General features: G+C 24.2%; 2 protein-coding genes across 2 annotated transcripts in view; one reads left to right on the top strand and one right to left on the bottom strand.

Moving 5' to 3' along the window:
- The window catches only part of LOC127281166 (neurexin-1), a 358,116-nt gene that overhangs the window by 59,815 nt on the left and 271,536 nt on the right, over positions 1–26,765 (bottom strand). The gene's annotated exons all lie outside the window — the stretch shown is intronic.
- On the top strand, positions 1,541–3,433 carry LOC127281173 (uncharacterized). Its single transcript, XM_051304759.1, has 2 exons — positions 1,541–1,627; positions 1,731–3,433. Exon 2 carries the CDS (start codon positions 1,802–1,804, stop codon positions 3,431–3,433), a length of 1,632 nt encoding a protein of 543 aa, XP_051160716.1. The 5' UTR covers positions 1,541–1,627; positions 1,731–1,801.

Genomic DNA, 26,765 nt, shown 5'->3' with positions numbered 1-26,765 from the left:
TGTTAGCAAGAGGGAGAAAGAGAGAGAGAGAGAGAGATTTTTTTTCTTTTGCATTGAATAGTGCAGGAGCATGAAAAAAGGGATTATCCACACCTGTATTGTAGAATTTTGTGAATATAAAAGGAACAATGTCATTGTTGTGGCAAGTGCTAATGCATTTTGTATACATTTGGATGAGGACATCAGAAGATACAAGGAGTCCTTATATACAAGTTTAAAGTGTCTCTCTAGACCATAGTCACACCCCATGGATTCTTCCCTTATATAGAAAAACGAACCCTCCATAAAGGATATTTTCCCAGGCTAAGGCACGTTGCACACTATCCGATTTGTGTCGGACGACGAAAAGTCGGACGATCTTTTGTCGGACGAACGAGCTTTGCACACTATCCGATTTTTGTCGTACGACATTTGATCATCCTACGAAAACTTCAGGTATGCGAAGAAATTCTTTAAGGTATGATTTCAGTCGCACGTTAGCCAGAGTTCTGTGTGCAGCAGAGTATTATTATAATTTGATATTTGCTTTTAAAAAATGAATATTAAAAATATAGTTGTCACAGCTTGTCTGCTACGTCGTAAAAATCGGAAACTACCTGAATCTATGAGCCTAATGATATTTTAATTATGGAGTTAACAAACATATCTTTTCTGAAAGCTGTTCAGTATCAGAGAGTATTTTACCTCTATGGTTTAGAAAAAAAAATTAAATTATATATTGTTTAAAAAATTACTTTGTTTACACAAATTGTTATAAACAAATAAGAAAATTCAAATTTTTCTAATAAAGTCACGTAGAATTGGAAAAACTACCTGATTATATAAACATCGGACGACAAATTGTCGGATAGTATGCAAGCATCTATTGCTTTTCATAAGAGACTGCTTTGACGACATCATCCGACAGTCGGACGTTGTAGTCGATTCTTCCGGCAGCACAACGACATTTTGTCGGTCCGATTTTAAATCGGAAAGTGTGCAAAGCCCTATTTACTTCTTCAGTCCACTGAAAATTTTTTGTCGTCCGATTTTTTGCCGTCCGACACAAATCGGATAGTGTGCAACGAGCCTAACAGAATATTTTTGGAAGTGAAAATAATATTTGTAGATTTCTTCATAGGGCTTCCCAAAGGTTTGTGGGTGCAAATACCCACGAAAACCTATATTTTACATTAGATTTCTTTAAATTTAACATCAAATAAATATATTATATAAAATTTCATTTTCCAAAAAATTTTTAATATAATTATTGTAATTTAAGGTTTTGATTTAATAATTAATTGCAAAAAATAATTTTAGTCTCGATTTTAGTAGAATAAATTGTATTAAGAATATTTTAATAATTACTTTTTTTATAAAAAGAAGAATAATTTTAAAAAAACTTAATATTTCGTCGCTATTCAAATATATTATAATATTATACAGCCATCTATTGTATCAATATATTTGAATAGCTATATGTAAAATTGTCTTTCAAATAAAATATGTTTAGTCATTATAAAAAGTATTAAAAAAAATTTAAAAAGATAAGATTATAAAAAAATTTTAAATAAATTTCATTTTATTAAATAGAACTTTTATTTTAACGCAGAAGGGATATTTCATTTTAATGATACATATATCGCAGGTATGACATAATATTATTTAGCTTATATTGCACTTAAAATATATTTTTAATCAATTAATTAAAAATTATACTAAAGTTATTCAATAATTTTCAATATTAACAGATTTTTAAAAGGAGTATCAAAATTAAATTAAACATACTATTGTGATCTAAAATTGAAATTAAAATTCCAAAATGGAGGATACATTTTTTCCATCAAGTCCTATAGCGGCTGTACAATTTATACCAATTATCAATTATTTGAATATATTAAGTGATTTTTTATTCATGGAAAATTATTTGGATGAAGTTAATCAAAATAAAAAAATACCAATTGTTAATGCACTTTATGAATATTTAACAGACAATCGTGATAATGTTGATCAAAAAGAAAAATTAATTCGACAATTGTTAAAAGATAGTGATATGTATGGCGAAAAGAAGTCTGAAGAATTTGAAATAACTTTCGTTAATACAATGTTTGATTATATAATTAGTTCACTTGTATTTGAGAAATATGGAAATATTTATGGATTTTTAGCAGAGGCAATTCGTAAGGAAAAAATTTTTAAATACAATCATACATTAATGGTGATTAAGGAAACATTAAAAAATGCAATATTTGAAAATGAATACGGCTCTAATTCGAAACTAACTGATTTGGCAGTTAATAGAATATACAGCGATATAATATTACCACTTTTTCCCCAACCAAATACAAATTTGAATTTATTATCTCTTGATTATATTTTTGCACAAGCTGGTTCAATGTATCTTCGTCTTGGAAGAATAAATTATCCCTATTATCAAGATAATAGTGAAAATTCTACTTTTAAAAAAGAAATTAATTTTCAGGAATATTTAACAGTGGGACATGTAATTAAAAATTTAATTCATAGTGAAAAAATAGATTCTCTAAATTTGAGAGTATTTGCTTTACCTGCTCTTTTTTATTACATTTCTTCAGGGGAAAATATTAGTAAGAAAAAAATAACAAATATAATTTTTCAACCACATCATTGGAAGATGGCTTATCAAAATTTGTTTGAATACCTGAGGAGTAATTTTTATCGAATTAATGATCAATTACGAAAAGATTATAAATATAATATCCATTTAGCATTTTCGGATTTTCAAAGTCTTACTTCAATGGCTCAATTTTTATTAAATTCAGAATGCAAATTTTTAAATGAAGATAATCTAAAATTCATACTTTCTGTTTATATTGATAATGCCAAAAGTTTTAAATGTCAATGTGGAATTGATTTGCGTGATATACAAGATTGGTTTCAGAATAAAATTCATAATATTGGTGAATTATATGGAAAATATGAATTAGAAATAATTCAACGGGTTTTTAGTGAATTTGCAATAGAAGATGTTTCTAGTACTGAAATAACAATACTGTATACAAATAATGAATTTAATAATTCAGAATATTTATTCTATGATTTATTTGAATTTTATTTTTCTAACAATCAAACTTACAACTATTATGCATTAATACGAGAAAATAATACTGTAAAACTTATTAAAGAGACAGATGATGGTCTACTTTTTCGCAAAAAACTTCATTTATCAATATATAAATTAATACAATCGGGTCATCGAATTATTTTAAAGTACAAAAATGAAACCATAAATATATTTTTTGAAGAACTAATGAAACATAAGAAACAACGATTCAAGAATTATTTACGCAATAATAATGCACATTCAATGAATAATGAATGGTGGAAAGAATTTGGATTATCACTAATGGTATCATATCCTTGTTTATCAAATATCGACAGTCAGCATATCGTTGAAAAAAAAAATTTGCGATAAAAATAGTCTAAAATTTGTCAATCTATTTCAAGAAGATATTTCTTTAGATTTAATAAATAAAAATACAGAATCTCTTTTATTATCATTAGGTACAACTATTAAAACAATACTTATGAAAGATGCAATAAGTATAATAGTAGACAATACACATGGTAATAAGTCAAAAATAATTAGAAATCAATTAGTTTATGATAAATTATCCGTACACATTGAGGAGCCTGCTTTTGTTTCAATTTCCACAACTTTAAGTGATTTAACATTATTGTTAACAATTGTTGATAATTTAGAAAAAAATATTAACCAAACTTTTACATCTATCAAGGAATTACTAAATAAAATGAAACTATTAAAAATCAGTAAAATTAAACAAATTACTCCTTACAATAATATAATTCTATTTGTAAAAACTGGTGTAAAAAATGCAGGTTATGGTTATAAATTTACAACCATCAATGTAAGAATGGACACATTTTTATCTGCACAATTGAGAACTGGATATGAATTTAAAGACGAAATATTTATTACATCAGCATATGATTTAGTTAAAAAAAAGAATATTTACACTAAACTAAATACTACAACATTGGAATATGATAATAAACTTGTTTATGAAATTAATAATCAATTTCGACGAAAATCAACAACAATTGAATTTTTTGGCATATATTTAAATAAAAATATTACTCTGAATAATTGTGATAATTATGATTTTTCGGAAAAAATAAGATATGATGTTTGCTCGAGGTATTGGCGTTTTATTGAAAAATCATTTGAAAAAGAAAAAGAATTTGAATTATTCAAAAATAAAACAACAAATAAAGCATCTAATCAAGAGATACGTAGTGGATTGAAAAAATTCACATTTTTATTTAATAATTCAACTGCTCTTGAGTATTTTGTTGACAATTGGGTATGGGATAAAAAATTTGTAGATTCTGATTCACTGTAAAAAATTTTTTGGTGAAATTTCCCAAAAATTCTGGTGACGCAAATTTGGAGGGCTTTTTGTGGAGTATTACCCAAAATTTTTTGGGGAAAATTTTCCTCAAATTTTTGTGGATATTTCTCAGATATTAGTAAATATTCCCCAAAACTTTCTGGGGAAAATTTTTCACAAAAGTTTGTGGATATTCCCCAAAATTTTTTTGTGAATGTTTCCCAAGCTATTTTGGTGAATTTTATCCAAAATTTTGTGAATGTTTTAAAAATATTGGTGAATATTTACCAAGATTTTTTGGTGAATTTTCTCCAAAATTTTGGGGTTTTTTCACAAATATTAATGAATGTTTCCCAAGCTATTTTGGTGAATTTTATCCAAAATTTTGTGAATGTTTTAAAAATATTGGTGAATATTTACCAAGATTTTTTGGTGAATTTTCTCCAAAATTTTGGGGTTATTTCACAAATATTAATGAATGTTCCCCAAGATTTTTTGTGAATTTTATCCGAAATTTTGTGAATGTTTTAAAAATATTGGTGAATATTTACCAAGATTTTTTGGTGAATTTTCTCCAAAATTTTGGGGTTATTTTACAAATATTAATGAATGTTCCCCAAGATTTCTTGTGAATTTTCCCCAAAACTTTTTGTGAATATTTCACAAATATTAGTTAATATTCCATAAGATTTTTTGGTGAAATAACTCTAAAATTTTGTGGATATTTCACATTTATTAGTTAATATCCCTTAAGAATTTAGTTAATATTTCACAAATATTATTAAATATGCCCCAAGAGTTTTTGGTGAATTATTTTATTTTCTTGTTATTTTTGTATTGGTAAAGTTTAAAAACAAATTTCTTTGGAATAAACAGAAATGAAGAAACGTGTTTGAACAGAATTTAATTTATTTTTTTAAAATTACTTTGAAAATATATCTATTATAATAATATAATATTAAGATAGTAACAAAATGTAGACTTAATGAATTTATATGTTTTATACATATATATTAAATTTATGGAGTATAAAAATTGGAATTGAACTCAACAATGTTGTCGATTAATTTTCCCGCCTTTGCATCTCTGCATATTTTTGTGGACTTCTTTGTCCACCGTTTGTGTCCTTCTGTCGGATTAATATCTAACAGCATTCTGAAATGTTTATTTATGGCTAAATTAAATACAAATAGTGATTGACAAAGATGTTAATACTAAGAGTTATTTTTATGTATGATGTAAAGTACTACATTTAAGATAAAATTTATTCAAATTTGTTCTGTATAGATATGAAGACAAAATTAAGAGAGCAGAGAGTAAAACTTACCTCTGGACAAACTCTAAAGATGATGTTTTTCTTTCAGGGTAATTATATCCGAAAACATAGAAACAAAGTGTTAATAGTAAAACTCCCTCTAATACAGTATCGGCCTCTAAAACTTTCTCCCTCTCAATGAAGATGAGACATTCGCATTTTTCATCATAAAGTGAGTTTCCTGCAAAAGTAATTATACGTTTAATAAAAATATGAGTAATGATTTAAAGTACAGTAAATTGTAAATTTTATACCATATTTACCTTTTATTATTAATGATGGGCGTATTGAATCTGCTTTGTCCTTGATTTTATCTTCAGTAGCAAAAGAATCCTAAAAATAGAAAAAAATATTAATAAATTTTATTATACATATTTTTAAGCCCCAAACATAACAGATTTTTTTATACTTACAACTAAAATGTAGAGCTCATCCTCTTTAAACTTTTTTGCAATAAGAGGCAAAAAAACTAATGTACTTGCCATATTACTGGCGAGATTTTCATTTGCTTTCTTTGCCTCACTTAAAATATCTCTCATTGGTGCAACAGCCTCAGGAAAAGATTTTTTTTTATTAAATTGTCCACAATAGCTTCTAAAAAAAACTATTATTTCTGGAATCTTTAATTGTATATTCTTATTCCAAACTTCTTTAATATTTTGTCCAAGCAAAGTGTTGGCATGCGAAAGAAAATACTTTTTTTCCGTTAGGTAAGGCCAATGATTTCTTAAAATATCCTCCAGAACTATTTTATTTACATCCCTTTTATTTATCATTATTCTTTGTGATGGATAAGTGTCACTCATTAATGACTCTATTTCTTCTGATGTACCTTCATCTGATCTTTTGTAATTTAACAAAATACTCTTCTTACTTAATTGGGACTCATCAGTTTCATTTTCAGAAAGGGATGGCTCAAAAGCGACACAGCCATAGCAGTCTTGATTATGACCATATCTTGATGTTTTGGTTTTTTTCCGGGTTTCCAGCTCCTCTGCATTATCTATTGACTCACTCCTTTTGCGCTTTTTGCTGATTGTTTTTAGAAATCTAGAACATTAATAAAATAATTCTTAGAGAAAAATTCTCGCTTAAAAGAGAATTTGATTAATAATTATTTGCACATACTTCAAACGTTCATAAATCCTAGTCCTAAGAGAGTCTATTCCATCAGAATAAATAGAATCCTCGCCATTTTTCCAGGTTCGTTTTTCAAAAGCCTTAGGAAAACGAGTAACTATTTCTTTAGCCATACGCAAGGCATCTGAATAAGTTGTGGTCTTTACTTCTATCATAAAATCTGCAACATTTCTTATTAATTGAAGCTCTTTAGAACATGAATTGTACGGAACATCATTAAAACCCTTTGGCGTAATATTTTGCCATTTTAATGGTGTCATACAAGGTTCTTCATTAGTTAAGGTACTGTTAGAAGTCGATGGTGTTGGAGATTCTGAAATAGTTGTTATTGTTACCTCATCTGTAAAAAATATGTTCAGTTATTCATACTTTATATAAAAGTCTATCTATGTACAATGTTAACATACGCTTATATAAACAGGTATTTATTATATAAAAAATTAACAATTCTTTAAAAGATACTTGATTAATTTAGAAAGCACAATTCATAATTAAAATTTTGTACCCTTTATGATAGAAGATTGCAGTACTTCAGTTTCACTAACTTGGGATGAAGAAATTTTCGATATCCATTCTTCATCTTCCTTCAAAATCATTAGTACTCCCGGAGTATGAGTAATAAATTCAATCAGTTCATAAAAATCTTCAAAGTCAGTTCCATCGTCGTCTAACACAAACTGAAAGAATAATCCATGTATATGATAATAAAAGAGTTATTAATTGTTTCTATAAAATATTCAATACCTTATATTTAGAATCAAGTGGAAGATCTAAACGTTTACAAGCCCTAGAAATTAATTCTTCTTCTGCGGAAACCCTTATAGCCGCTATCTTTTTTCTCTGTAGTGTTGTTATCTTCAAAAATTCCATATTAAAACTAAAAAGAAAAAATTTTTTTGCTTTATCAATTTTGAAATATTTCTTTTGTATATATGCGATATAATGTTATAATATTATTACATAATAATCCATATAAAAACTATGACACAAAAGTTATTTATTTTAATATCCAATAATTGTTATTTACTCACTTTATAAATAAAATCCATAGTTTTCATTTATCTTTTCAGACAGTTATTATTATTATTATTATTATTAATAAAATGACTAATATAAAAGTGTTATTATTACATATAAAATTTATCAAATTGAAAAAATCCTTAATGATCTACATTCGTATAAAAGAATAACATTAAAACAAATTATAATGGAGTTGCTACAAGTCCATGATTAATCTTAACATACGATACTGTATCGTGGATATAAACATCGAAAGATTTACTTTCCAGTAATTTACTGATTGGAAGACATTCGTATCGGATAAAGTTTCCTAGTTCATGTAGTCGAGAGCTTGGTTGAAAAGTAGTTTTTAATATTTCCAAAACAAGAAATAAACGTTCTGCATTATCGCATAAAATCATTATAATTCTACCCATTTCAACGTTTTCTTGATAAGACTTTTGACTAACGGCGACCACACTTCCTTTCTTATAAAAATTACCTTTAAATTCAGCACTTGAACATTCAGTTGCTGGAATACACAGTTCCGAATTTTGTATGACTTTTTTTAGCTCTGTTGAATAGTGCTGAATAGAAAATGGTACCTCTTCATTCAGTTGCAAATCGCACTTAAATCCTGCTCCTGAACGTAGAAGACTTTGCAAGAGTTCATGTTTTTCAGATAATGAAAACGTTGTATTCTTAAAACACTTTATGTTTCTCATTACTCTTTTAAAAAAAGTATGTTTACTTTCAAATCTTAAGGTGAAAAGTTTTCGTAATGGGCCTAATTGCAGTATTATTTCTGGGTAATGAGTTAAATAGTGGTGTTTTGGACGCATATTTACTAAAGGAAATAATTTTTTTCTCAAACCTAAATATTCATTAATAATATCATCAAGATACGGAACATAAGATTTATGTATTTGTGGGGAACATACAATTTCAATGATTTCCGTTAATTTCATTAAAGAATACCAAATTTCATCATTCGTATCAATTTTTGGTCCCGCGAAAAATGGAAAAAGTCGCAACAAAGTTAATATCTGCCATGCTCCTCCTCCTACATTACACTTAAATATTTAATTGATCAAAATATTTTATTTTCCTTTAATAAAATAGTGTATTAACATTAAATAACACATTATTTATATTAAATAATTTAATTAATTAGAATTAATAAAGTTATTGTATAAAATACTTTTTATTTGTATGAAAAAAATGAAATATTTAAGTGAAATAAATTAATTAATAGTTGCAAGTAACTCATTATTTTCGTTTCAAATAAACATTTAATTGATTAAAATATTTTTTTATTTGTCTTGATAAAATAGTGTATTAGTATTAAATAATTTAGTTTACTTGAATTCATTAAATAAAGTTATTGTATCAAATACTTTTTATTTGTTTCAATAGAAAAAAATATTTGAGTGAAATAAATAAATTAATTGTTTCAAGTAAATCATTATTATCGTTTCAAATAAATATTTAATTGATTGAAATATTTTTTTATTTGTCTTGATAAAATAGTGTATTAGAATTAATTAACGAATTATTTGTATTAAATAATTCAGTTTATTTGAATCAATTACATAAATCTATTGTGTCAAACACTTTTTATTTGTATCAAATAAACGAAATATTTGAGTGAAATAAATGAGTGAATAGTTTCAAGTAACTCATTATTTGTATTAAATAAATTCATTTATTCAATTCAATTAATTATTTAATTGAACCAAATACGATGTATTTGGTTCAAATAATTGCGATTCAAATAATTCAAGTTATTTGAATGAAATACATATTTTTTTGATGCAAATAAAAAGTATTTGAACCAATTAAATATTTTTCAAATAATTTGAAGTATTTGAATCAAATTAATTTTTTTGTCAGTGTATAAAAGGGTGAAAAAAGTTAAATTGTTAAAAATAACGTCTTTGGGGATTTGGGTCATAAATTACTCTTTTGTCCTGTTCGAACCCAAGCAAGAAGAAAATATTTGTGCCATATGTAGATGGCAGAAATAAATATTATAAACAGAAAAAATTGTCAATGACTATTTCATAGATACAAAAAAGTAGTTTTTGAATTTTTCGACATCTTTAAAAAAAAGTGCGTATTCGAGAATATATATATATATATATATATATATATATATATATATATATATATATATATATATATATATATATATATACCTGCTTATAGGCTTCAACTACAATAGAGTTGTAAAAAAAGGACTTAAGTTTTATGGACTCTCGGTCTGAGGACATAGACGCTGAATTGAATTTCTTTTCATTGATTCATACCTACCATAGACATCTTAAAGTAGACATATTCTAAATTTTTATTTTAAAAAATATTAATTTTTTTATAAACAAATTTATTTATTTTTAGATTGATTGTTAAAAAATTTTTGTTGGTTTATTGCATATCAGAAAACAATAAGAAAATCTTGCAAAATATTTTGGAATTGGTCTCAGGAAACTTTTTGTTAAAAATAATTTTACCCACAGAAAAGCAAAATAAAACACATTTTAATTTTGAAAAATTAAATCAAGGTGCAAAAATTTTTATAAACAAAATATTTAAATAAAAAGATTCATCAGGTTCACTCTAGAAGTTTTTATAAACTGGTATTAATCAAAAAGTAATTCTATTTGAGCCAGTACTGGCCCAATATTGGCTCACTACTGGTTTGCTAGTACTGGTAGTGTGGTACTGCAACAGTACTGATATAATGAAAATACCAAGGTAGCGATTATGTATTTTGATTTACCTTTGACGTCAAAGTCATTTTCATTTTGACTTCGTAGTCAAATGTCATTTTACATAGTTTTACGTAAAATGATTGTTTCGATTTGTTAAATTGTAATAACCACAATTTTGAAGTATAATTACTTTTTTCCCTTTATTAAAAATTTAAGAATAAAAACTTTATTTAGGAATTAAATGATGAAAAACAAAAAGTGAAGTAAGTAATTTTAAAAAGATCAAGACAGCATTACAAGGATTTTTAAAAAAAACTTTTATAACTTTAACAAACTAAGTAAAAGTAAGAGGTTAAAAAAACTTTAATTTATGAAATATAATCAAAACATTAATAGTATTTTATTTATTTATTCATTCACATGTGTTAAGAGGAAAAATTGAAAGAATTATTTAAATATTACTATTTATATATAATTAATTACAGTTTAAATAAAATTAATCGTTAATTTTTATTCACACAAATATAAATAACAGTCTCGTTACTGAATTTATGTTTAGGAATTAATTGCAATTACATTATGCCAAAAAATTGAGCATTTTTAATAATAATTTATGTTGAGCATTTTCTATTTTAAATTACATCAATAAATTATGTACAAAATGTTAATTTGCTCAAAACAGTAGGAAATTAATTTAAGTTAAAATTATTTTATGAAAAAAATATTTCATCGGTCAAATGTAAGTAATTTTTTGTTTTGAATTATCTTTTAAACGACGTAATTTCTTCTTTAGTTTTTGATATTTTAGTTTATTTTATTCTGACTACATTTATAAAAATGAAAGTAAGGCATTATTCAAAACAATTATAATATATCCCTAGTTTCAACATTAAAAAAATACTTACCGTTGACAGATGAAATAATTTTTTATTAAATAATTTTAACCTAATTATTAATATTTTAAAAATTTTTTAATTATACCGCTTTTTTAACTGTTTGAAATTACTTACTTTACTTTTTTATAATTTAATTCCTAAATAAATTGTGGATATTACAATTTGACAAATCAAAACAATCAACTTTGACGTCAAAGTTAAATCAAAATACATAATCGCTACCCAGTACTGGTTCAGTACAGACTGCCCAATCTCGGAAGCCAATACTGAACCAGTACAGCGCCAGTAGTTAACTCTGGTATAATACTGAAATTTTTGGTTGGGTTGCTACTTGACTACCAATAGAGCATGCGTCCGAGCTTCGAACGATTTATAGAATTGGGACAAGAATACAATTAAATGTTTAAATAAAAAGTTCTCTAGTAAAAGAAGTTTATTACATTGAAATTGTATCGAATAATAATTTCAAGAAATGTTATCACAACTAAAAAAAATGTTTACTTATAACTTATTATATATATAACTTATTATAGTATATAAATATATGAATACCCGGATCAAATAACTCGACCGACGCTCGGACGCACGCTCTAATGGTAGTCGGGTAGCAGTGAGCCGCCAACAGGCTGTCACTGCTACTTGACTGATAATAGAGCGTTCGTCCGAGCGTCGGTCGAGTTATTTGATCCGGGTATTCATATATATTCTAAATTTCAAAATACTTTTTTTTTTGATAAAACCATTATTAAAGAAATTATTTTTTAGAATGAAAAATTCTATAATTTTTCGCCTGAATATATGTCTTATAGTTTTTATTAATCGACAAATTATAAAAAAAATTTTTAGGTAAGCAATTTTATAATTTTCTGTATTACTCTCTAAATCTGAATTAGTAGAAAACTACTGATTAAAAGTCAAAACCTAACTTCATTTTCGCTATATCAATTAGTAAAAATTAACTAATTGACAGTAAGAAATAACTGAAACATTAGTTAAATTCCACAAATTATCAGAAGAAAACCTTACTGAAACAATAGAGAAACAAAATCTACTAATATTTCAGTTATTTTCAAACATAACCTCAAATTGTTTAACTGTTAATTAGTTATTTTAATTGATACTTCAGTAGAATTTAAATATTTTCAATTAGTTGCTTAATTGTCTCTGTGGAATTAGTAGTTTTCTACTAATTCAAATTTGGAGAGTAAATAAAAATTGATTTTTAATAATTAATAATAATAATAAAACGTTGCGTACTGTTAATTAGAATTGTGAAGAAGAAACTCCAATATAGTTAAAACTTAAAAGTACAAAATTAAAATTTAACAGCTTAACTTTCTTTGTTTCTTTATTCAGAACGCTCAACAATTATTTTCATAATAGGTAATATTATTAAATATTATTTACCTTTGTACAATATATTCCTCGAATATTGTAGAAATTTTGCACTTTGTAAAAATGCCTTCTTGACTTTATAAAACTATTTTTCACTCACTAATTTCACTTGTAGTTAGCCTGGCTAATGCTCAGGAGCAACTGATGTTGGACAGACCTTTCGGAGGAAATGTTTTCGAAAATGGAAAATTTTTGAACATTTTATATCCATATTCCAATACGAAAAATTTCACAAACTTACCATCTTAATAAATCTATAAGAAAAAAACGGGTCTCGAAAAACTCATAAAATAAGGCTTTATTGTAACGAGAAACCCTTGTAGCTGGTCATCCTGAGACAAACCAGATGTGACAAACCTTTCAAAACGAGAAAATATTTTAAACATCGTATATTTTTTTCTACACATAACAAAAATATTTTAAAGAACATACTAGAAACAATTTTTAAAACTCATATTTTTGCTGTAATAAACTTAGAAAAAAATTTATTTAAGCCAACCAAATTTTAGTTGAACTAAGCGTAAGAATGCATTGTTATACGTTTTAGTTTAGCAATTAAAAATGTATTAAATAAATGTTTAATATTATATTATATACTATTTTTTGTATTATTATTACTATTATTAACTTATTAACTATTATTTGTATTATATTAAATACAAAATACATTTAAAAAAATTTACATTAAAAATATAATTTTTCATGTATCTTTCTAAATTAAATTTTAAACAAAATTACAATTATTTTATTACAATTTTTAGGGAATTTTCACTAAATTATTAACTAATATTCACCAATGTTTTTAGGGAAAATATATTCATTAGAATTTTGGTGAATTTTCACCAAATTATTAACTAATATTCACCAATGTTTTTAGGCAAAGTATATTTATTAGAATTTTGGGGAATTTTCACCAAAATTTTGGATAATATTCACCAATTTGTTGAGGAAAAAAAATTCATTAGAATATAAGGGAATTTTCACTAAAATATTGGGTAATAATCATTAATTTTTAGGGGAAAAGCATTTTCACAAAAAAATTTGGAACACTCACCAGAAAAAGTTGGTGATTGTTCCCAAAATTTCGGGAAAAGTATTTTCACCAAAAATTACGGAATATTCATCAGAAAAAGTTGGTGATTATTCCCAAAATTTTTTACAGTGTTGGTCTAAAAATTATCAAATAGAAAATGCCGAACTATTCAATAAATTAATGTACTCTATAGTTTTGGATAAAACTAGTTTATCATTAGCGGATGACGAATATAGAATCAATTCAATTTACACCTATAGAGAGAGATGTAAAATTGAACAAGGAACAACGTTGGAAAATATAATTAATGATTATAATGAACAAAAGGCGTATTATTCGGTGACATTTGAAGATTATTATGCTATAAGAAATTTTGCAACAACAGGCGATATTAATGGCGATACAAATGAAGCGAAATTAATGAAATTGGCTTTATATAAATTAGCAATCAGACAATATGATGCTCCTTACGTTGAATTTGATTCGAGATTATTTAGCATCGATACCAAATCTATTGATTTTGTTATTAATCAATTGAAAATAGGTAAGAAGGTCATTTTACAAAAATTTACATTAACATCAACTAATATAGGATCTGCAATAAGATTTTCATCATATCCATCCAATGGATTTAGAAACATTTTGTATGTATACAATTTTGATGGACCTTATTTTAGAGCAGAAATCGAGATGAAAGTCAATCAATTTGAGCCAATTCAGGAGAAGAAGATTATTCTTTTACCTGATTGTGAATTTACAATTAGTAATATTTCACTTGTAGAACTTGGTGGAATGGGTTATGTTTTTAGAGTTATGCTATCATCAACATTTTACAGTAGTAGGGAAAAGAATGTATGGTATAAAAGTATAATGAAAAAAATAACATAAATTAAATTATGATTAGTGAAAACTGATTATTATTTAAATTTTGATGCAATGTTGCAAATATAGCTGTAAGTTTAATGTGGGAATAATTTTAAATATATATATATATATATATATATATATGTGACGTTCCATGAGGAAAGGGACCTTAGCTGCAAAAAAATGAAAATTGAGTTTTTGATATCAGTCGATAGATCTTGAGTTGCTCTTTCAGATACAAAAGTTAAAAATTGTACTTTTCTATTTAGTTTTTTTGTTATAAAGCATTAATCATGACCATGTTAATCGCGTTCCAGCACGGACTACAGAAACCATCCCCACCACTTCTACACTAGTATACTTGTCGTAAGCGTGAGCTGTAGGAACGATGTAGTAGTAAGGTGGTGGGGCTGATTTTCGATGGAGGGTCTCAACCAATCAGGGACGCTCTACTTTAAATACCTTTTCTGGAAAATGCGTCTATTGCAGCTAAGGTCCCTTTCCTCATGGAACGTCACATATATATATATATATATATATATATATATATATTCCACGTGTCTTTGCGGAAAACATATATTGATATAAATTGTATCAATATGTTTCTAAATAAATAAAATTATTAAATTGAATATGCCCTTGTAATGTATGTATATTTTAATATTTATTTAAGAGATAACATAAAAAAATATTTCATTTTTAAAAGACGAACATAACTTTATTTTTTTAAATAACACAGTTTTTCATTTTAACCATATATATAATCAGGTATGTTAATTATGATATTAAATTGTGTTGAAATATTGTAGTTATAAACAAAATCTTTTTAAATTAATTAATTAATATTATTATACTAAAGCTATTATAAATTTTTATAATTAACAGATTTTTCAATCGAATGTTAAAATTAGAGGCCATTTTGACTATCAACCGATAAATTAAAAGATATATAAACAATTCTAAAATGGAGGATACATTTCTTCCATCAAGTCCTATAGCGGCTGTACAATTTATACCAGTTATAAATTATTTAAATTTATTAAGTGATTTTTTATTCATCGAAAATTATTTGGATGAAGTTGATGAAAATAAAAAAATACCAATTGTTAATGCACTTTATGAATATTTAGCGGCAAATCAGTATAAATATTTTAATAAAGTGAAATTAATTCGACAATTATTAAAAGGTAGTGATATGTATGGCGAAAAGGAGTCTGAAGATTTTGATGTAATTTTCGTTAAAACAATGTTTGATTACATTATTAGTTCACTTGTATTTGAGAAATATGGAAATATTTATGGATTTTTAGCAGAGGCAATTCGTAAGGAAAAAAATTTTAAATACAATCATACATTAATGGTGATTAAGGAAACATTAAAAAATGCAATATTTGAAAATGAATACGGCGCTAATTCGAAACTAACTGATTTAGCAGTTAATAGAATATATGGCGACATAATATTTCCACTTTTTCCCCAACCAAATACTAATCTTAATTTATTGTCTATTGATTATATTTTTGCACAAGCAGGTTTAATGTATCTACAAGTTGGGAGAATAAATGCTACCTATTTTCCTATTTTCTATCGGATTTATGAAAGTTTTGGAGGTAATAATTTATTTAATAATTACTTAGCAGTGGGTCATGTAATTAAAAATTTGCTTCATCGTGGAAAAATAGATTATCTAGCTTTAAGAGTATTTGCTCTTCCTGCTATTTTTTATTATGTTTCTACTGAGGAAAATATTAGAAATGAAGAAATAAGAAATATCGTTTTTCAACCACGTCATTGGAAGATTGCTTATCATAATCTTTTTGAATTTCTAACCAATAATTTTTACCAAATTGAAGATAAATTACAACATGATTTTGAACATAAGATTAATTTAGCATTTACACATTTTCAAAATTTGGCTTCGGTAGCACAATTTTTGACGGATTTAGAATGTCGTTATTGGAATAGAACAAATGATAAAACAAGAATAAATATTGAAAATACATTTTTTAATTGTCAAAGTGAAATTGTTTTAGAAAATATAGACGAATGGTTTTTGAATAAAATTAATAATATTGGTGAAATATATGGAAAATATGATTTAGAATTAATTAAACGTTCATCAATTAGTAAAATTACAATAAATGATCTTCATAATGTTGAAATAACATTGATATATACTGATATTAATCATTTAAAACATTTATCGTATGATATATTTGAATTTTACTATACTACTACAGACAAATTTGATTATTTTGCATTAATACGAGAAAATTACACTTGTACACTTATTAAAGAATCTGACAATCCTGAATTATTTCGTGATAAAGTTCATCTATCTTTATTTAAATTAATAAATTTAGGCCATCGTGTTGTTTTAAAGTATGCCAATGTAACTGTAAATTCTATAGAACTTAAAAAAAATGAACGTTTCAAGATAGATTTCAATTTTTATGATGATAATTTAAAAAAAAATGAATGGTGGCAAAAATTTGGTTTATCATTAATATCATCATATCCTTGTTTATTAAATACAACGACAAATCAAAAAACTGAATTTTGTGAAAAAAATAATATTAAATTTGTAATTAAAGATTTAGATTCTTATTCATATTTAACATCATCGGATAGAAATATTAAGTCTGTTTTATTGTCATTGGGTACAACTAATGACACAATATTCCTCATGGAATTAATTCGTAAAAATGTAGACAGTATATTTAACAATTCATGGTCAGAAATAATTAATTATGAAAATAGTACAGTTTATGATAAATTTTCTTTACACATTGAAGAGCCTGCTTTTGTTTCAATTTCCACAAATTTAAGTGATATAAATTTATTGTCAACAATTGTTGATAATTTAGAAAAAAATTTAAATGAATCTTTTACATTTGTCAAGAATATGCTATCTATAATGGATTTATTATTAGAAAACAATAGTACAAAAATAATTTCTGACATTTATAACAATAGTCGACAAATTTTGATGGTAAAAACTACTAAAATGCATAATTTTGGCTATGGTTATAAATTTATCAAAGTTCCTGAAACCAACGATACACAAAAAATTGCATTATTAAGAACAGGATATGAATTTAAAGACGTAATATTTATTACATCAGCATATGATTTAGTTAAAAAAAAGAATATTTTCACTAAACTTAATTTTACAACATTTGAATATGATAATCAACTTGTTTATGAAATTAATAATCAACTTCGACGAAAATCAACAACAATTGAATTTTTTGGCATATATTTTAATAAAAATATTACTCTGAATAATTGTGATAATTACTATTTTTCGGAAAAAATTAGATCTGATTTTTGCTTTAGGACTTGGCGTTTTATTGAAAAATCACTTCAGAAAGAAAAAGAAGTACAATTAATCAAAAATAAAACCAGAGATATTGTATCAGATCAAGAGATACGTAGTGCATTTGAAAAATTCACATTTTTATTTGATAATACAACTGCTCTTGAGTATTTTGCCGACAATTGGATAAGGAATAAAAAATTTGTAGATTCTGATTGGTCTAAAAATTATCAAATAGAAAATGCCAAACTATTCAATAAATTAATGTACGATATAGTTTTGGATAAAACTAGTTTATCACTAGCGGCTGACGAATATAGAATCAATTCAATTTACACCTATAGAGAGAGATGTAAAATTGAACAAGGAACAACGTTGGAAAATATAATTAATGATTATAATGAACAAAAGGCGTATTATTCGGTGACATTTGAAGATTACTATGCTATAAGAAATTTTGCAACAACAGGCGATAGGCGTATTAATGGCGATACAAATGAAGCGAAATTGATGAAATTGGCTTTATATAAATTAGCAATAAGACAATATGATGCTCCTTACGATGAATTCCAGTCGAGATTATTTCGCATCGATTCCGTATCTGTTGAATTTTTTAACAAACAATTGAAAGTAGGTAAGGAGGTCACTTTGCAAAAATTTACATTAACATCAACTAATGCAGTATCTGCAATGAGATTTTCATCATATCCATCCAGTGGATTTAGAAATATTTTGTATATATACAATTTTGATGGACCTTATTTTAGACCTATAATTGAGATGAAAGTCGATCAGTTTGAGCCAATTCAGGAGAAGAAGATTATTCTTTTTCCTGGTAGTGTATTTAATATTACTTACATTTCAATAGTTACGTCAATTGGTGGAATGGGTAATGTTTATAAAGTAGTACTACAATCGACATTTAATGGTACTGGTAAAAAGAATGAAAATTATAAAATTATCATGAAAGAAATAACACGTATTCAATTATAAATTGAGAATCAATTATTATTATTATTATTATTATTATTATTATTATTGTCATTATTTACATTAACAGTTATAACTCTCCCTCAAATATATTTTAAAAGTATAAATTTTTTTTTCATATACAAATATGTTAATAAATTTAATAATTTATTATTTTATATATTAAATTTCGTTTCATGAACAAAAATGTGAAATAATTTTATATAATTAATATTTAATAATATGTAAGCACTATACGAATTATTAAATTTTTTTTAATATATAAAATGTTATATAAAATTCATATGTTTTTCAATTGTGTCAATATTTTATAAAAAATTTCCTAACACACAGAATATAATTATAATATAATTAAAAAGTATATATAAAAGTTTATCTATAATATGAAATATTAAGTATGTAATATGTATAATGACAATTTCAACTCATAAAAAAAGAAATATATAGTTTTGTCTCAGAAGTCTTTTTATAATCTGAAAAAATAGATGGTACATTTAATATGAACATCATATAGGTATAAAAATTATTTGATTTAGCTTTTTTAATTTTTAAATTCTTAGTTATTACAATGCTTGCATAGAAGTTAAATATTAAATATGTAACATTATTTTTATTTTACAGATTACCTAATAGAAAAATACTTCCTTTACTAATGTGGAAACAAAATTAATAAAATTTTGAGTCTAAAAGTATAAATATTTTAAAAATGAATTATTTACAAAGTCCTCTAGCAATTGTACAATTGATACCAATTTTCAATTATCTTAATATACTTAGTGATTTTTTATTAATTGAAAATTATTTAAATGAAATTGATCAAAATAAACAAATACCAATTGTTAATTCACTTTATAAATATTTGGATGATAATTCTGATAATGTTACAAAAAATTTAAAATTAATTCGACAATTGTTAAAAAATAGTGATTTATAGAGATAATGAAAATTTGGATGTAATTTTTGTTAATACAATGTTTAATTACATTATTAGTTCACTTGTATTTGAGAAATATGGAAATATTTATGGATTTTTGGCAGAGGCAATTGGCAAAAATGGTGATAATTTAGAATATAATGTTGCATTAACAATTATTAGAGAAACACTTGAAAATACAATATTTGAAAATGAATACGGTTCTAATTCAAAACTTACACATTTATCGGTAAATAGAATATTTAACGATATGATAATGCCATTTTTTCCACAACCCAATAATAATACTAATTTATTGTCACTTGATTATATTTTTGCACAAGCTGGTTCAATATATTTACGATTGGGAAAATTACATAATTTTTATTATCACACTAATGAAAGTAATTTTGAAAATGATTTAAAAAATTTCAATGACTATCTTACAATTGGACATTTAATAAAACAATTACTCAATGAGAAGAAAATAGATGAATTAACATTGCACGCATTTTCTTTATCGGCATTATTCTATTATAATTGTAAGGAAAAAAATTTACCATCTATAAGAAAAATTATATTTGAACCACAATATTGGAAAAATGCATTTAATGATCTTTTTAATTATATTGACGATTCATTTCAACGAATAGAAATAAAATTAATTGAGGACTACACCTATACTATTCATTTAGGATTTTCACATTTTCAAAGTCTTGCCGAAATGGCAGAATTAATTCTCGATTTAGAATGTCGTTTCTCAGATAAAAACTATAATGATACAAGAATTTCTGCATATATTAAAAATGCAGAAAATTTTCAATGTACAACTGGATTTATTTTACCAAATATTAAGGATTTATATGAAAAACAAATTCATAATTTAGGTGAAATATATGGTCAATATGATACTAAAGTAACTAATCAATCATTAAGAAATTTTTTATTAGACGATCTTCATGATGTTATTATAACATTATTATACACCAATAATCGTGTTGTTTATGGTGAATTTAAAAATACACCACAATCTTATGATTTACTTGAATTTTATTTTACGAAAAATCAAACTTGCGATTATTATGCATTAATAAGAGAAAATTATACAGTAACACTTATTAAAGAATCGGATAATTCTGAATTATTTCGTAGAAAAATTAATTTCTCATTACATCAATTATTACGTTCAGGTCATAGAAGAATTTTAAAATATTCCGATGAAAGTACACAAGAGTTGATACAACAATTAATGAAATATAAAAAAGAACGTTTTAAATCATATTTACGTTATTATAATTTAAAAGAAAATGAATGGTGGAAAGAATTTGGATTATCATTAGTGCCATTGTATCCATGTCTAGTAAATAAAACATCATTGGAAAAAAATGAAGAGATGTGCGAAAAAAATAATTGGAAATTTGTGGAAAAATTTCAACACGATATTACAACACATTTAACAAATACGGATACACAATTATTATTTAAATCATATGGTACAAATATTAAAACAATTTTTTTAAAAGAAACAATTGATAAAATTATTAATTCATATAAAAATAATTTTCAAATACAAAAAATTGATAATGATAATAATTCTAAAGATGAAATATTATCAATTTATGATAAATTTTCCTTAAACATTGAAGAACCTGGTTTTGAATTTAATGAAAAATTTCAAAATGATTTAAAATTAATTACAACAATTGTTAATGAGTTAGAAAAAGTTGATTTTAATTTTATTTCTATTAAAAATTATTTATATAATATTGAATTATTGTATTACACTTATCCTAAACATATTGGTTTAATGAAAAATCGTCTTCTATTTGTTAGTAGTTTAAATTCGTACAATGGTTATGGTTATAAATTCTTTTTTAATCCTACCACATCTAATGATACCAACAAAATTGCACAATTACGAACTGAATATAAATCTAAAGATGAAATATTAATTACAGAATTAATTCATAAAAATTCGTTATTATTATCGAAAGATGTGAAAACTTATGTAATATTAAATAATAATAATAATAATAATAATAGCGAATCTGTTGAGTTTTTATATGAAATTAATAATCAACTTTATAGAAAATTGACAATTGTTGAATTTTCCGGTATAACGATATATTATATTAATAATGATAAATGTGATGAAGAGGAATATTTCAAAGAAATGGAATATTACAATGAATGTTTGAAGCAAAAACGTTTAATAAATGGAACAATTTTTTATGAAGAAGAAATAATAAAATTATTAATTGAAAAGGAAATACTCGGTAAAGAGGATTATTTAACAGAAATAAAAATACGTGATAAAATATTGAAACCTTATACATTTTCAAATGAATCATCATTAATATATTTTATTGAAAATTGGTTAAATGATACTAATTTTGTAAAAAATGATTGGAGTTCTAGGAATATTATTGATAAAAGTGGTATTCTTAAAAAATTAATTTACGATATACGTTTTGAAAATGATAATCTATCATTATTTGTTGGTGAAAATAAAATTAAATTTCTATACACATTTCGTGAAAGACGTAAAATTGAATATGGAACAACATTGGAAAATATAATTAATGATTATAATGATCAAAAAGCTTGTTATTCGGTGACATTTGAAGATTATTATGCTTTGAGAAATTTTGCAATAACAGGCAATAGGCGTATTAATGGTGATACAAGTGAAGCTAAATTAATGAAATTGGCTTTATATAAATTAGCAATAAGACAATTTAATGATTTAGACGCAGAATTTGAATGGAAATTATTTTATATCGAGACAAAACCAATGAATTTTGTATTACAACAATTTTTTGAGGGAAAAACAGTTATATTCAATAAATTTACACAAACATCATTGAATTTAGAATCAGCTAAAAGATTTATTGGTTCACCGTCAAGTAAATTTGTCAATATTTTTTATGAAATTAATTTTAATTGTTCTTATTTTAGAGTTGAATTTGATATGAATATTGAAGAATTGGATGATAATAATATTTTAAATAATAAAAGTGAAAAAAAAATTGTACTATTACCTGGTAATGAATTTGTAATTACAAATATTACAACAATTAATGTTAAGGGTTTTGGTAATGTTTTTTATGTTGTGCTTAATTCTACATTTAATGTTAATAATGAAAAATATAAATGGTATAAAAATATCATGAGGGAAATAATACGAATTAAATAATTAGAAATAATTATAAATTATTATTATAATTTTTTGCCATTTTGCGAAATTATTTACTTTTTAATGTATAAAAGAAATAAAAATAAATTGTGTATTTTTAAATACTACATATATATTTTAATTTTCTTTTTATTTCATTTGTGTATCTCAAAAAAATGTGTAATTCATATTATTGAAGGAAATTGAAATTTTTTTATTAATATAAAAATAAATAATATTAAGTTTTGAAACTTTGTATAATCTATTTAATTTATTGTCTGGATGCAAAAACTGTCTTGTAGTACGTGTCCTATTAAATACAGATAAATTTTTATATATATATTTATCCAGTTGTGTCAATATTTTTTTAGATAAATAAAATTTACTAACAAAATTGTGTCCTTGAAGACACGCTTAAAAAAATTAAATCGTATATTTAAAAGATAATATCAAAAAATATTTTACTTCTAATTGCTTTTTTTGAAGTTGAAAAATTTAGTTCTTAATACATTTGCTGTGTGTTTCGTTTTAATCACCAGGTATGTTAATTTTTTTTAATTAAACGCGCACTCTGAGGAATGGGGCGATGTAAAAAAAATTATAGGTTATGTTTGTGGTTTTACTCTGATTAAAATATTTTTCACATAATTATCAATTTTTTCATAATTAGGTTTTTTTTGTATTTTCATTCTATAAACATAACCTATACAACTTTTAGCTTTTTAGGTCATATCTTCAGAGCGCGTGTGTCGCAATTTTAAAATATCACAGTAATATAATATTTTTCAATAACGTGTTCATTGTTAACAGATTATTCATAAATGGATTATTAAAATTAAATTTGCGAGTATATACTAAAAAGAAATAAAAATGGATAATACATATTTGACACCATGTCCTCTAGCGACTGTACAACTTATACCAATAATTAATTATTTGAATATTTTAAGTGATTTTTTATTCAACAAAAATTATTTAACAGAAATAGATAAAAATAAACAAATACCAATTGTTAATGCACTTTATAAATATTTAGAGGAAAATCGTGATATTTCTAAAAGAGGACAATTAATTCGCAATTTATTACAAGGCAGTGATTTATATGGTGAAAGAGATAATGAAGATTTTGATATTATTTTTGTTAATTCAATGATAGACTATATTATTAGTTCACTTGTATTTGAGAAATTTGGAAATATTTATGGATTTTTGGCCGAGGCAATTTATAAAATAAATGAAAATTTAGAATTTAATTATGCATTAATGGTGATTAGAGAAAAATTAGAAAATTCAACATTTGAAAATGAAAATGGTTCTAAGTCAAAATTAACTGATTTAACAATTACAAGAATATACAATGATATAATATTACCATTTTTTCCTCAAACTAATAATTATTATAGTTTATTATCTCTTGATTATATTTTTGCACAAGCTGGTTTAATATATTTAAAAATTGGAAAAATAAATGCTACCTATTTTTTCAATAACTATGATGATTATTGGTTTTTGAAAAATGAAAATAATTTTTTTAATCAATATTTAACATTGGGTTGTGTAATAAAAGAATTACTTCAACATGGAAAAATAAATTCACTAAGTTTGAGAAGTTTTGCTCTTTCTGCACTTTTTTATTATGTTTCCACGGAGGAAAATATTAGAAATGAAGAAATAAGAAATATTATTTTTCAACCACATCATTGGAAGATGGCTTATCGTAATCTTTTTCAATATTTAACAAATAGTATCAATCAAATTGAAGATCAGGTAAAAAATGATTTTGAACGTAAGATACATTTAGCATTTTTAAATTTTCAAAATTTTGCCTCAACAGCACAATTTTTATCAGATTTAGAATGTCGTTATTGGAATCAAACAAATCGTGAAACAAAAATGAATATCGAAAAAACACTTTTTAATTGTCAAAGTGAAATTGTTTTGACAAATAAAAATGAATGGTTTTTGAATCAAGTTAATAATATTGGTGAAATATATGGAAAATATGATTTGGAATTAACTGAATTTTCTTCATTTAGTAAATTTTCAATACAAGATATTCATGATGCAGAAATAACATTGTTATATAGTGATTTTAATAATTCTCAAAATTTATCGTTGGATTTATTTGAATTTCACTATACTAATAAAGATACATTTGATTATTTTGCATTAATAAGAAAAAATTATACTTGTACACTTATTAAAGAATCTGATAATCCTAAATTATTTCGTGATAAAGTTCATCTATCTTTATTTAAATTAATAAATTTAGGTCATCGTGTTGTTTTAAAGAATGCCGGTGAAATTATGAATGCATATTCTGAAGAATTAAGGAAATATAGAAAAAAACAATTTAAAATCTATTTACATTATTATGATGATAATTCAAAGAAAAATGAATGGTGGACAAAATTTGGTTTATCATTGATGCCAACATTAATTATAAATCGGGAAAATAAATTTCCCAATTCTTTGCATTTAACAGATAATAATACAGAAATTTTTTTGTCATCATCATTGTGTACAAGCATTAAAACAATATCCCTTGTTGATTTAATTTGTAATAAAATTCTAAATAATACAAATCATGATTCTAGTTTATTACAAATAATTAATGTTGATGTTTATGATAAATTTTCCCAATACATAGAAAAGCCAAATTTTATTTCAATTTCCACAAGAGAAATGGATTTTAAATTAATGATAAAAATTATTGACGAATTAGAAAAACAAATTAATAATAATTTTACCCATATTAAGGAAATTTTGAATAAAATTTTAATTACAAAAAATAGTTTTATAAAAGCAATTGGTTTCACTGATAATTATAAAAATCGTTCTCTATTTGTCAATACCTTAACTGACACTAATAAATCTGGTTTTGGTTATAAATTTACTATTATTATTGGCAGAGATGAGGAGACAGATAAATATGTACAATTAAGAACTGGTTATGAATTAAAGGAGAAAATATTTATTACACAAGTTAATGATATATTAATGAAAAAAAATGTTTTTATTAAATTAAATGACAATTTTGTCAATAATAATGAATTTGTTTATGAAATTAATAATCAACTAAGACGTAAATCAACGGAAATTTTGTTTTTTGGTATATTTTTTAATAAAACAATAATTAATGAGAATAATTGTGATAATTATCGACTTTATTCAATGTATAATTGTGATATTTATTCTAATATTTGTTCACCGTATTTACGTTATTTAAAAAAAATTCGTCACGAAAAAGAAGTGATACGTTTATTTAAAATTAAATCAATTGTTGATGGTAAAAAAAATTTTGAATCTGACAAAATAATACAAAATACATTAAATAAATACAATTTTCCCAATGATACAACATTGGCGTATTTTCTTGAAAATTGGTTAAATAATCGAAATTTTGAAAAATCTTCTTGGTGTAAAAATTATATCATTGAAAATGTGGAACTTTTTAATAAACAATTGTACGTTGTACGTTTAGAAAATAATAGTTTATCATTGAATGATATTAAATATAGAATCAATTCTATTTATACATTTCGTGAACGATGTAAAATTGAACAAGGAACAACGTTGGAAAATATAATTAATGATTATAATGAACAAAAGGCGTATTATTCGGTGACATTTGAAGATTACTAT

The sequence above is a fragment of the Leptopilina boulardi genome, unplaced genomic scaffold (assembly GCF_019393585.1).
Source record: "Leptopilina boulardi isolate dan_hultmark-lab unplaced genomic scaffold, ZJU_Lbou_2.1 LbouV2_266, whole genome shotgun sequence".
NCBI classification, from domain to species: domain Eukaryota; kingdom Metazoa; phylum Arthropoda; class Insecta; order Hymenoptera; family Figitidae; genus Leptopilina; species Leptopilina boulardi.
The sequence above is the reverse complement of the archived record's forward strand: the minus strand, read 5'-3'. Positions and strand labels throughout refer to the sequence as shown.